This window comes from Heptranchias perlo, chromosome 16, assembly GCF_035084215.1.
Source record: "Heptranchias perlo isolate sHepPer1 chromosome 16, sHepPer1.hap1, whole genome shotgun sequence".
NCBI classification, from domain to species: domain Eukaryota; kingdom Metazoa; phylum Chordata; class Chondrichthyes; order Hexanchiformes; family Hexanchidae; genus Heptranchias; species Heptranchias perlo.
Genome location: NC_090340.1, coordinates 17,406,332 through 17,420,400, shown reverse-complemented (window position 1 = coordinate 17,420,400; position 14,069 = coordinate 17,406,332). Strand labels below are relative to the sequence as shown.

Sequence of the window (14,069 nt, the reverse complement as noted above, 5' to 3'; positions counted from 1 at the left end):
CACGCACTAAGCCCCCAGGATTCAACATCATCGAAATTTGGTTGCCAGATGGTGCAAAATTCTGACTGCGCAACACATCCATTACTCTACACATGCTAACAATACACTCAAGATTAAAAACTAGGGAAATCGCACACATTAAGAAGCAAATGTTTTTTTGATAAATTTGAAGCACAAACTCAGGATTGGCACCTGTCTGGGTTATGAACGGTCAGTCTGGTTTTTCACTGGGTTGTCTGGTAATATTTTAAAATGTCATCTCTAATTTTCAAAATCCAAGTCCTTTTTGTGCCCAGTGTGCAGGCATTGAAAAGCAAAGAAAACACCAGAACTCAAGCTATGATCCCACTCCTATTCTCCTCACTCTTCAGTTTCTAACTTTGTAAAAAGGTGGCATACCTTCCACAAACGTGCAATATCCAATTGAGTTCACTGCCCAGGGCTGTGCTGAACACTGCGTTGCAGAATAGCAGAGGGATTCAGAATGCTGTAATTGGCCCAAATTAGCTCACCGATCCAGTCTTGGACAAAACTGAATGTGCCTCCCCCTTCAGTCAGCTGCTACTTAATGACTCAGGGGGCTACTTGTCTGAGGTTCCTGCTAGTGAGATGACTGATCAAAGCAACACTCCAACTTCCTGATGCACCCACTTTCCCAGGGCGAAGTAAGAGTGCCACGCTTGTTAAATTAATTGGATTTCAGTTTTAAAACTCCACTGCAACCTACAGATAGTCAGCATTCACCAAAATGCTCAATGCTCTTGGTTCAGGCGACACGCCCAACTGCAGGCCAGTGCCAGTATTTGTTAGTACTTACCTCGGTGCACGGAAGATTCCAGACAGAGCAGCAAGTAGGAAAGTCGAGCCTCACGGGCACGTGGCAAGTTCTCTGCATTGCACCGATATTTCCTGAGGTCAGCTTTGCATGCCTTAGCCAGGGAGTAACTCACTTTATAATCCTGAGCAATCAGCTTCTGTCGTGTTGTGAGTGCCTCGCGACACTGGAAAGAGAATAGAGAGTGTCACCGTACTGCAGCAACCCCACACTGAAAACAGATCTTTACAGAATGCGTTGACCTTTAACAAGCCAGTCTTGCAGCAGCATGAAGGATGGCACACCAGGTCTGCGCTGCAGCAATGGCTTAAGAGAAACTCCAGGCTCCAAACTTCTATTTAATACACGTAACGCTCTTTTAGCATCTTATTGCCTAACACCATTTAATTTTATACAGAAAACAAACTTGTTTCTCTGTTATTGGATTTCATATCCAGGAGGGGGAAGGATACTAACCCACACTCACACTGACAGAGTAAGATGGGTCTCCAGCAGCTGCCAACATTGAAAAGATTACCAGAATTGATGTATTTTTCTAACTTCACGGTATGTCCTCCCACCCTAAAAAAAAATGACTACCATGCTGCTAAGCAGTACAACTCCATGAAAATTTACAACTTCTTGCATTTTAAATGCAAATATTTCACAATTCCTCATTAACGCAGCAGTAAGGCAAACCTCCACTCCAAGTACCCGACTGCTGTGTTGAAAGAGTCAGGCCCTAGGATCTGGGGAAGCACTACTACATAAATGTTTGCCATTGATGGACCCTTTCTGAAGCCTTGACCTTTGGCATAACTTTTTTTTTGTGTGTGTTTGATGGCAAAACTGGGTTTAGTTGGGGACAACTGTAACATCTCATTAGACTTGGAGAATCTGTACCGCGGTTCCAAGTGAAAGTCACAGGTTTCCCGTGGCTTAATGCAAGTTATAGTTAACGGTTTGAACCTGGGTACAAGGGCCAGAGTACCAGATGACATTGTCTAGAGGAAAGCTCCACAGGCATAAGTGGTGTAAGCATCCTTGCCGCAGGTGATCGCACGCGAACTTTTTAATTAAAACCACGAAAGTGCAGATGCTTTTCATGCTCCTGACAAACATGGGAGGTCTGGATCAACTCCTAGCAACTCGTGATGCTGCTCAAGTCAAACACTTGCAAAAAGGCTAACAGCCCAGCAGAGGGCAGAATACACAAGCCTGCAACTGAAGTTGCTGGTGAGGTCTTCTCCTCTTGCTCCAGTGTGGATCAGATGTAATTATCACGAAAATAAACTCAATGTTTGTAACTGAAGAATTTGCAACCCTTAGACCAGAGGTGTTTGGGCAATATCACAGTCAGTCTTTCTTGACAGAGGTATTGATTTGGTCTTCTGAGCTCTTGAAGAGGAATGTGCCATCTGCCTGCTTCTGGAGACCCTGTAGCGCACATATGAATTATCCAAGGGATAAGAGAGCGCAGCAGGCCATTAAAGGACACAGAAAGAGGGCAATTAAAAAAGAACCAGAATGAAAAGGACCAAAACACACAGAAACTGTCAGTTCTCAAGTGAAAATTGCTCCCAACGTAAATACATAAATCAAAGTCCATAGTAATAATATGAAGCTGGTTGGAAGCATACAAACTGGTTTTAAATAAAAATGCTGCCATTTTACAGTAACATTGCAAAAATCAGAACACTGTGCAAATATACCTACCACCAGGTTCCCACTCCAGAGTGAGATCAGCTTCAGAAGAGACAATAACTGCTAGGGATGTATTTTTCTAATTAACTACAATTTCCAAATTAATATGGTAAATGAAACATCCTGCAGCTGGTCACAAAGTCCCACCTTTGTGGGGCTATTAATATATTGAGATTATTTATGCACTGACCCAAATTTTAAGAACTCAAACACCCGCAGAGCTATCACTGTTCAACATTCAGAAATATCATTGAAGTTGAGGATATGCGTATCAAAAACAAACACAAGTACCCTCATGCACGCACTTTACGGTAAAGCAGCAAATTCACTGTAAATGACACATCCTGTGATTTTAGTTATTTGCACTCGGGAGGGAGTAAACTCCAGTGAATGAGGCAAGTTTCAATGCAGACAAATGGCAGCTGGGCCATGACAGAATGTGAACATTTCTATTAGCAGCTGATACACAAATGTTTGAATGATTCGAAGGTCTTAACTTGTCCTGTAACTGGTTAATATGAAGTGTGAAAGAGAATGCTAGGATACTGCCTGTTCTCTTCTGCTCTGACTGAAGTCTTTATTTTACTGCTCATCCTTCAAGGGATCACAATGAATTGAGGGAGAATAACAGTAACTAGATATAATTTTGTTTTAAATCCAGATTGTATTCGATATCAGAACAGGAAACTAGATTATCTACCTTTGAATCAAGCCTTAACATGCATGTCTGCATTAATACAATTTTTAAAAAAAGGTCTGAAAAATTCCAGGCTGCATTGTGCCTGCCATTTTGTAGATGAAGTCTAACCATGCATTCAATTAAATTCTACAATTCTGGAGAGGTTGTGCTTAAGCAATGCTCACTGTGAAGGAACAGTGCTAATGACTTCCAGCATCTAAAACGTGGCACATGTAAAACTGCAAGCAGCAGCTATGCCATTTAACAGACACATTACAAATAAAACCCAGCTGCTTTTCATTTCCTCAATAGCTTGGCCACATTTAGAACAGCATAAATTTAATCTTTCTGCAACTTAGTGGTTGCTGCATTACCAACCACTAACCTAGATTTTGGGCCCGTAGGTTTGATTTCTACAAAGAAAATCTGAGCTGGTAGATACTCTCCCTGTTTTTAAGCACACAGTAAAGAGAAGCATATATTCAGTTATGTATAAAACCAACTCACTTGTATGAATGAATTATGTAAACAAGCAAACAAAAAATTAAATTCAGTTATCCAGTGTGGGTTTTGTCAACTTATAAGGGGACTCACATTCTGGACCAATCCACGATCAGAGGGGACTGCTAGTGCTTTAAGGGTGTGAAGTTATATCTGGTGTTCCCACAAATGATACTAAAAACTTGTCACAAGGCAAAAAAATGCACAAAATTCTCAACTACAAATATCTGCAAAAAAGGAGGAGAGTACAAAGATGGATTTGTGCTTTGAATTTCCAGAACTAGGAGTTTGCAGGCACTTCCTAGCATAAGGATAATTTGGAGCTGCTCAACTATTAAATGAAGAGCTTCAGATTTAATAGATCAGTCATCCCTTTAGACTTTACTGGGTTATATAGGCGGGGGGGGGGGGTGGGGGGAGAGAAATGATGTGAGGGTTGGCCATTCCAGGCCCAAGTTTTGAATCACTATGGACATTGGTTCTTGCACAGTAGCTGTGGGCAACACTTCTCTGCCTTGATAACTGGCTAAGGCAGGATTCAGGAAATGAATTCCACAGACTCTTCACTCATTGCTCCCAAATCTTTGTTCAAGGCAGCACAGGTGACACAAAGATCCAAAAGCACTTTTTTTTGTGAGAACCTGTGAAAATTAAGAAGGAATGTGCTGCCTGCTAAACTCAGCACATCTAAACTTGCTGAGTTTTGCAAGGAGCACGTTCCTTGTTCATTTTTGTCCCAACGACACTGAAAATAATTCTTGGGAGTAGGACATTCGAATCCAGAAGTTTACACATGCAGGTAGACTGATTTATAAACACATGGGGGTGTACGACAAGGTCATCTTGCAATCACAGTTATTGTTCAGTCAGCTGCGCAGGTGTACATTTAACCAGGTGAGTGCTGGAGAGCCCTTAGTTAGTATGAGTAACAGACACTCACTGAAAATACAAAACAAAGTGCAACTGGGAAACCAAGTACAGTATCCAAGTGAAACAGAAAAGGACTCCATGGTGGCAGGATTGAAAAGATCAACTAGGCACACATGCAGTCCCACAATGTTACAATTCAAATCCAAATTTTACAAGCACAGGAATACTAAACAAATGGGAATGTCTAACTTGGACTAATTAAGTTCAGGAAGAGTGGTTGCAATCACCACAAATAATGCAATATATCAGTGGGAACTGGCTAATGGAACATATTGAACCAGCAATTGGAAACTTGTATCAAAAAAGGAAAGATATTTGGCAAATTTACCATTTCAAATGAGACCAAGACACAATAGGACACAAGTGGATGAGAGGGCAGTAAGGGTACTCAAAACGTTCATTGGCCACTTACCTTATCACTCATGGCGTCATCAAACTTGTGGTTGAAAAGGCACTTGTACACTCGTCCCTCACCACCCTGAATCTACGGAGCCAATAAAAAGGCAGAAGATTAATGGCAGTCAGTAAGTAGTGTTAGAAAATCGTACCAAACAGGTGCAAATTAACAAAGCTGAATACCATTTACACGAAGAAGCGAAGAAACTGAAGTTGCCTCACATACAGTGTTAGGATTCATTTTGCTCCTAGCACTGTTGTTGCATTGCTCTAGTTGCTCAAGAGTCAAATCAAAGGAAAGAGTCACACATTCTGCTTCAGCTACAACATCCAGCCGGCCATAAATGCTACCAGAAATTGTAAGACCCCCAAGGTTCATATTCCAAGGCTGGTCCTAACTATGGGCTGAACTCACCAGCTAGACTGGACTAAAATCTTCGTGCCAGCCAACCTAGGTTGAATGACAAATATCATACAATGTTATGACATGATTATTCCACATATATTATTCCACACACAAATGGTCCTGAGCAGGTCATCGGGGAGGCTTGAGTGGAGATTCCTCCACACCACAAAAAGAAAAATCAAGTCACTACTCTTCTCCCTCCTCTTCCCCCCCACCCCACCCCCTGTACTTAATACTGCAATCCAGGATTAGATTGCAGGGATGTCACTAGAAACTGAAGAAATTTGTCACCTACCAGCTATGTAACAATTAGTGGGGATTCAATTCCCTCTGTACTGAGTCAATGCTGTGGGCAGTAAAAACAGCTCTTACAATGAGAACAATATTTCCCTCTTCTCTCTTTCCTCCCCCCTCCAAATGGAGACTTGTCTCAATATCTTGATGTTATACAAGATATTTTATCTGAAATTCACTTCTTTTCCCCCTAAAAACAAAGTTACTGAATACTGAAACTATATTCTGGCATGTTTAAAACCAACATGAATCCCTTCACACAGACTGGAGCTGTGGCTGTACACAATTATGCAGAGTCTTAAGATTTCCTCCACATCGACCGATGACAAACAATTGAAACCAACTACATTGAGTTGTAAAGTCAGGAAGGAAAGTATATGTGTAAAACCAAAAGCAGGGCCAGGGAGGTACTTAAGATACCCAGGTTATCTCCCAGATTTAATATTGCTGAGAAAATGACAGTTAACACATAAAAGTAGTTGTGAACAATTCACATGGCATCCCACATAATGTTCCCTTGGCATTCAACGTCTTGAATTATCAACCTTGGAGCACTTTGACCATAATGGGTATCTTGTAATTTAATTGAAAACAATGCATCTAATTTGGGTTCTTAGTGGAAGCCAAGACCCAGATTAAATCTGTTATGTTAAAAATCAATTCCATCACTATGGCTTGTATTCAAATCTTTTATTTCAAGAACCCAAATACCAATGGAATATTGTGCATCGAGAACTTGCTGTCCCTTCTCACACTTCTTAGCTTTGAATTTTATGTGCAAAATATATCCACATCTTTAAGTCTGCCCATGGTGTACCTCTGCTTCCAACCCACTACCAATGCCCACTTTTATCACCTGCTGTGAGGCAAAGTGCCACCCAGTCAAGTATCCAATCAGATTTACCTTTCCCCTCTCCCACTGGAAGATGCCACAGCCTCCACTGGTCTTCCCAGCCAGCACTGTAAAATCAGAAACTACACAGTAGGGATCAATCCCATGACCTCCCATAGCGTCCATATCCTATCCTGCATCGTCCCACTCACCCATCAGCTCTGTGCTTACTGACCTACGTTGACTCCCAGTCCCCCAGTACTTCAAATTTAAAATTCTCCGCCTCGTGTTTAAATCCCTTAATGACCTTGCACCTTCCAATCTCTGTAACCTCCTCCAGACCTAAAACTACCATCCCCCCAGCACCAGAACTCTCCATTCCTGACTCAGGCCTCTTGTGCATGTCCCCCTCCCTTCGTCCCATCGGTGGCCATGCCTTCAGCCGTCTGGGCCCCACGCTCTGGAAATCCCTCCCTAAACTCCTCTATCTCTCCAGCTCCCTCTCCTCCTTTAAGGCTTTCCTTAAACCCCACTATCTCTTTGACCAAGCTTTGGGCCATTCCTCCTAATATCTCCTTCTCTGTCTCGGCATCCATTTTTGTCCGATTATGCCTTTGTGAAGCACCTTGGTGCCCATTTCTATATTAAAGGCGCTATATAAATTCACATTGTTATTTGAATTTTAATAGCGCTTGTTGGCTGTAAGTTACTGAGTGAGATACAAAGATTTTAAGCAAATTGACTAACAATCAAATCTCGTAAGTTATGAACCAAACTCTTAAGCTATTTGCTACATAGGAGGCCCTTTTCCAGTTTTGAGGCTAATCGTTATGCCATTTTATAAGCTCACTGAGAATCTTTCAGAATACCTCTGAAGATTAGCGTGCTATCAGCCCAGCAACTCTAGGACAAACATCAAACCACTGAATGGTCTACAAATTCCAGATATGATCTCATTCCATCCCTCTCCCCAACGTCCAACAAGTCCTAATTATTACAGATGCTTGCTCCCAAAGCATGATCATTGAGCAGGTAAGTCACAATGTCCCCTGCCTGAAGAGGCATGCAGTCTCCAAAAAGTCAACTGCCTACCTGGTAGGGTGGTTTTTATTCTTTGAACATAGATTTTTCCTTACACCGCGGAAGTATAGCCACGCTTACACATAAAAATAAATGGATGCTGCAGATCGATGATCTACTATTCTTGCACGTATAAGGCCCCAGAAACAACTTGCATTTATAAAGCGCCTTTAACATAGTAAAACGTCACAAGACGCTTCAAAGAGGCATTATCAAACAAAATTTGACAGAGCCATATAAAGATATATTAGGACGAGTGACCAAAAGCTTGGTCAAAGAGGTAGGTTTTAAGGAGCGTCTTAAAGGAGGAGGAGAGGGAGGTAGAGGGGTTATGGAGGGAATTCCAGAACTTAGGGCCTAGGCAGCTGAAGGCATGGCCGCCAATGTTGGAGCGATGAAAACTGAGGATGTGCAAGAGGCAAGAATTGGGGGAGCGCAGAGATCTCAGAGCGTTGTAAGTCTGGAAAAGGTTACAGAGATAGCGATAAAATTGAGGCACTGCCGGACCGGGAGCCAACGTAGGTCAGCAAGATACCATTGTCCCAATTTGTTTTCAATTGAAACCTTGTTGAACAAGAAGAATTTAAGAGGACACAGGGAAAGGGCAGGAAAATTGGAGTAAGTGGATAGCTCTTCCAGAGATCTTGCACAAGCGCAATGGAATGAACAGTTATAAAATTCTATGATTGCTCCAAATACAAATCTGTGCCTTAGCCCTTGTAAATTAATGCTTTTAATGGCTTTTGCCTGTCTTATTTGCTCTCTATATCGATCTGAGAAACACAGGATTGGTTGCTGTGTTACCATGTGACCAAAATAATTTTTCTTTTGTGTACTTGTCCTGAAGGACAGCCATATGTTATTTTCTGCAGGTTCATGTTCAGGAGCCAACAACTCAGTCCGAGAAATCTTTTTTAAAAATAACACAAAAACCCCGATAGGCCAGATAAACAAACAGAGTATTTGATCCTCTGTCCGATTTATTTAAGCTACTCCTGTCGGTAAAGAATACTTAGCTGGAGAAAAAAAAAACTGCTGCAGTAACACCAGTCCTGGAGCTTTAAATGGCATCGGAATCAGACATCTACCTGCAATGCCATGACACCATTTTTATGTGCGTGCTCAGCACATGGATTCCAGACTTTACCAAGGTACACTACACTTCTTCAGAATGGGGGCCATACAAAAAGAATCATGGTTTTAACATACTAGTCTTTCACTTTCATGATCTCTTCAAACATCCAAACACTAGGAAACATCAGAAACATTCCTCAAGTTGGGCTTTCATCACTGGGCCAAGCTTCACATTCCGTTTGGCCAATAAATGCTAGTGCAAACTGAAAGAAAATGGTTACAGCTTACAGGCACTTCCGATTCTTCCTCTCCTCTATCCCTTTCTTCCCCCGCCTCCCGCCATTTTGTTGCACCAAAGCAAACTCTACAACAGGTAGAAAATACATTATAGAACATTACCCTCGGTAAAAGTACCTAACTTGGAGATTTTTATTTCAGTCAGTGGGACGCGGCACCAATAAATAAAAACCAAGAAATGAAAACACTGACTCACATCTTCACAGAAGCGCTCCCGATCATCTCTGCAGGAAAAGTACAGGTGTCTGTCCAGGTGGAAGTCATCTGAGGAGAGTTCAGCTACACGTAGGATGGCCTTCTTACAGTTTTCAGAAATCACCTTGTCTTCATTCACCAAAGCCTTTTCCAAACAGGATACCACCTCTCCCTGTGAATGTACATCCTGTTTTGAGAGGACAGATAGTTGTTAGAAGCCTGCCAACAGCTAAATGTCCCACGTCTCTCTAGCACAGCCAATCAGCCCTAGCCAACTGAACATCTTTATTGGCTAAATGCCACAAGCAGCTTTGTGCTGCTCCCAACCAAATACCCATCATCCTGCGCACTAGCAAACAACATTAATCATACCCATGTAATGTTACACTGCAGTAGGTACAGTCTTTTGGATTGACTGAAAATGAACTATAAATCCAGACAAGAATAAACCATTACAACTAAATTATTAAAAACAATAAATGGTTTAAAAAGTCTACGGTACAACTGCCAGTGGGAGAAAAAAAACAATGTGGCCACAATAGGCCCTTATACAGCTAAAGTGGGCTTGAGCCACACGGGGAGTATGGCATGGCGACCTGAAAATGGTAGTGTTCTCTGGTGGGTTTCCCCATGACGATGATGAAATGACGTATTTGTAGAAACTGATAAATTAAGAATTTCACTTCAGGCACAGTTGTGAACTCCTGCACTCAATAGGCTAAATTTTAGATTCATCCTTAGCGTCTGCACTGGTGTGATATTAATAGATTTGTGCACCAAGATATGTTTTGCATATGTGTTGCTGCCCAGGTTTTAAAATTGGTGACACATCCAACGGCTCAGTCAGTAAGAATACTGGCCAGCATGGAACAGAGCCATTTAGACCAGAAAGATCCCCAGTTCAATCCACGGTCTGTATTGAGGGCACAATTGGCCTCAGCGTCCAGAGAATGGAGAGCAAGGATGGAGAATGAAAATCAGCTGGGTTCTCACTTCTGATGACGATCCAGCGACCCCTGCAGGATGAGCAGTGAGAACTGGATCAGGCTCCACAGTAACAGCACACATGGTCAAACAGCCTAACAATCACTATTTAAGCTAAGAATATGAAAAATTGCCATGTGGGTAAGGTACCAGAGGGCACCAGCACAACTGTAGCCCAGCCATAAAGCAATACCTTAGGGTGGTGGACAGGGAGAAAGAGGTGAGAAAAAGAGGGGGAGGAACTTAAGTTACACTGCAGGGTAAATGCAATCTATTTAGTTCTGAAGCTCGGTGACTACAGTTAAGGGGACTACATTGTATTTTCTAACAAAGCAAACATTGCAAAAATAAATTGATATGTATAACTGAGCTTCTTCCAGTATTTGGCTGTTTCCATGCTACTTTTTGATAAAACTGCAGGCTTAATGCTTATTCTGCAGCTGTGCCCAGTTGCCAGTGGGAAAATAATTTAATTTGGAGGAAGCAGATATCACAAATGCCTTTGGTGGTGCTGCACCATCAGGAACAGCAATCCTTTCCCGACCTTTGCATAGAGTTTGTGGCTTTGAAGCAGCACACCACCACTGCTGGGCACAGCACAAGTTCCTAAATAATGACCACATACATGCTACCACAAAGGGCATTTAGGGATGGGCAATAAATGCCAGCCTCGCCAGCGACGCCCACATCCCATGAACAAATTTTTAAAAAAACACAAAAACATGGGAGGAAAACCAAAGGCACACCCACACTCAGGCCTCACCCAACTGCCTTCAAGCAAGGCTCGCTCAAGCCAATATGAACAAAACTATTTAAATCAGTGCGCCTCCAACTTTTCTTGGGTTGAGCCTACCAAAACAAAAACTGAGCCTCTTCCACCCCTCCAGCTAAGGATACTGGTAGTGATAAGTCTGCGAGAAATGTCTCTTCCTTCACTTGTTTTTCTGCGCTCTTTCTCCTCCCTTACTTTCATCTTTCTCTCCCTTCCCTCTCCTCCCTCATTTTTTTTCTATCACTTTCCCTTTCTCTCCTCTGCCTCTTAAGTAAAGCAGGGGAAACAGAATGTTGAGAGATACGCAACAGGACTGAACTTTTTCCAAACAGTGAGCAGAAAGTTGACAACCTGGCCTATCCTAAATGCTGGTTGGGCCTCACCCATCCATCCCAAAAGTGGTTGCCAATCCTCAGTTGATGCTATTTTGGTGTACATGCCCCTCAAAGGGACAATGCTAAAACAACTATTCAGAACATCAGCACATTCTGAGAATCAGGCCAATTGTCTTTTAAAGGTGACTTTGGTTGAGATTCAGACCACAACTTGCTGCGGTGAAGGCAACACCATCACAGCTCAATCGATGGATATTTACTGCAGTCTAGCAAGGAATGGACAACAAGTCAACTATATCTGAGTTCAGCCAGATCATTTCACTGATAGTGGGCACCTGGTTCCACTTTTACCCAAGTAAACACAATGAAGCTCGAACCTTACTCTCCAGCTATCATTCTCGATCCTTGATTCGCAGACCACAGAGTACATACAATCCTGAAGATCCCAAACGAGCAACGTAGCTCTTTCAAAGGGCCGGCACAGGAATGATGGGCCAAATGGCCTCCTTCTGTGTTGTATCATTCTATGATTCTATGTATAATGTATATTTTGGGGTAGGGACCACACTGATTCACCTGATGCAGTACTCCCCAATAATTAACTCAAACACAACTATAGGCAGAGACCTGGAGTTGAGCAACTCTTCACCCAGGTCATGGAGTGTTTATATCATAGGACGGCAAACGAGGAGCTTGCATTAGAGGCTGAAAGGTCTCTAATCCACCTGCTTTCAGATAAATTGACGCCACTGAAGTCCTATTTAATCTCTACCATGTCTATAAGGGACCATTTGCTCAGTACCAAACAGCTGATTGCAAGTTAAAATATTAATGGGACAGCCTTGCTGCTGTACAGTAGGAATTAGATCAGACATTAGAGCAAGTAATTAAAACCACTTACAGCTCATCAGCTGTTTTAATGGACTATAATTAGGTTTGTGCCAATTGCTGAGTAGCTGTGGTGCCAAAGAGTTCCTCATCAATTAATGCACTGAGCTTCATAACACAGCTGGTATTTCCCAATGGAAAACTGAAAACAATCCTGACTACCCCTTTAACTGGGTATAATCAGGACACTTGGGTGGGAAGGTGAAAAGAGAACCTATTTTATAAATTTGCTTTTCAAAATAGTGTTAAAGACACAATCAGAGGGGAGAAATAGGCCTCCAGCAACTCAGGCACAGACCACGTGGCTCCATGGGCTACTGTTGGCAATACTGGCCTGTGAATGGTGAGAAGGAATTGCATTGTGGGCAAACTTCTAAATGAGTAGTCAACACCCAGATCTGATTCCAGGATCTTTCTAATACTCTGGTAGAATTTGTACAAAGTTAATTTTTATTATTTAAACAGCCAAAAAAAACTTCCAAGTGGATGCATTCCATTCATTGGCCAGTAGATATTCATTTAGTTTTAAATTAGATTTCAATTTGTTTCTTTTGCTGAATTTTAGGCATTAAAGCATCCCTCATTCGGACATAAAGGAAGAACCATTACAACTACAAAGCCTTAACATGACATCTGCCAGCAATGGCTAACATATTTGCCTCACGGCTTCATTCTTGGTCCAATTCAACAACCCCTCCTGCAAAATGCTGATCAATTTATACACCCTCACTTTCAGTCCATTGGTGACCACCACTCTCAGACAAAATAAATCAAAAGGGTCTGCAATCTGAAAAATAACAGCTTTACTGAATACTAAGCAGCAGGTCTTCCATGAAAGGCATCTATTTTTGAAAATACAACACCATCTGTACTCCACTATACCTTGCAACACCTTCACCCATCACTGGAGAGCTTCCCTTTTAAAGTCAAGTACCCAGGCAGATGGGTATCTGGTTCTACTTAGATTTGTAAATGCAAACTATTTAGAGGACCAAAACACAAGGGACAGTATGCCCCACAGAGCATAAGTAACCACATAAGTATTCCCCAATCGCAGGCACTTCATTATGAGGAAGAACCTACCACTGGTCAGGCATTTAACCACAAGAGTCACCTCTAGCATGTTCTTGCACGTCACAAACCAACTGCACAGCAGCACAAGCAGAGACCTGGAAGCAGGTCCCCCACCCTCTCAACTAAAATGCAGAGGCACCCAGCTGGGGATAAAGGATGAGAAAATATGTAAGGATGCTACCCTCAAAAAATACTCAAATGAAGGAAATGCTCTATGGCAGAACAAGTCACTGTACAATTAAAGGAGCATCATTTTCCAGAACAAGTGCTTGGAAATAAACAGAAAAATTACTGCCAAAGGCACATTAATATATCAAGTTACATCAAAATGCATCATATGCTCATACTGATGCAAATAGCTTCTCTCCCTCCCCAAGGGCGGCATGCCAAATAGCTTCCTGAAGATACCACCCACTTAAGTCAAATACAAAGCCTTAAAGAGAAAATATGTACAAGTAAACATAACCATTGTTATGAAAATATGTTCAACACTTGCATCAAATGAAACCTAAAGCTAATCAATATTCCTCCACATACCACCACCATGACTGACTGACTTATATGCCCGCTGTCCTGTCCCAGCTAAGATAGGGGGGGTCCATGGTTGGTGCGTGTTTATTGATCCAAGGTAAATGTCCTTCTGTCCTCAATAACTCACTCCAGAGATGGCAAAAAAGATTGGCGTAGATCCTAACGAAGATCTGGCAATCCAATCTGAAGGGTAGCATCAGATGCATATTTTACTGCCATTCATATTCCCTGCACCATGGCTCATAATGACAGGCTGGTGCCTTGCACTAAACAGCTGCCGGCC

At 42.1% G+C, this 14,069-nt stretch overlaps 1 protein-coding gene across 3 annotated transcripts in view; it reads right to left on the bottom strand.

Annotated features, from left to right (window-relative positions):
* glg1a (golgi glycoprotein 1a) overlaps nt 1–14,069 on the bottom strand; it is a 96,699-nt gene that overhangs the window by 35,978 nt on the left and 46,652 nt on the right. For all 3 annotated transcript variants that reach the window (XM_067997711.1, XM_067997712.1, XM_067997713.1), the window contains exons 5-7: nt 9,204–9,389; nt 5,041–5,112; nt 818–1,001 (exon numbers count right to left, since the gene is read on the bottom strand). In XM_067997711.1, the coding sequence (XP_067853812.1) occupies nt 818–1,001; nt 5,041–5,112; nt 9,204–9,389 (442 nt within the window). The remainder of the gene's footprint in view (nt 1–817; nt 1,002–5,040; nt 5,113–9,203; nt 9,390–14,069) is intronic.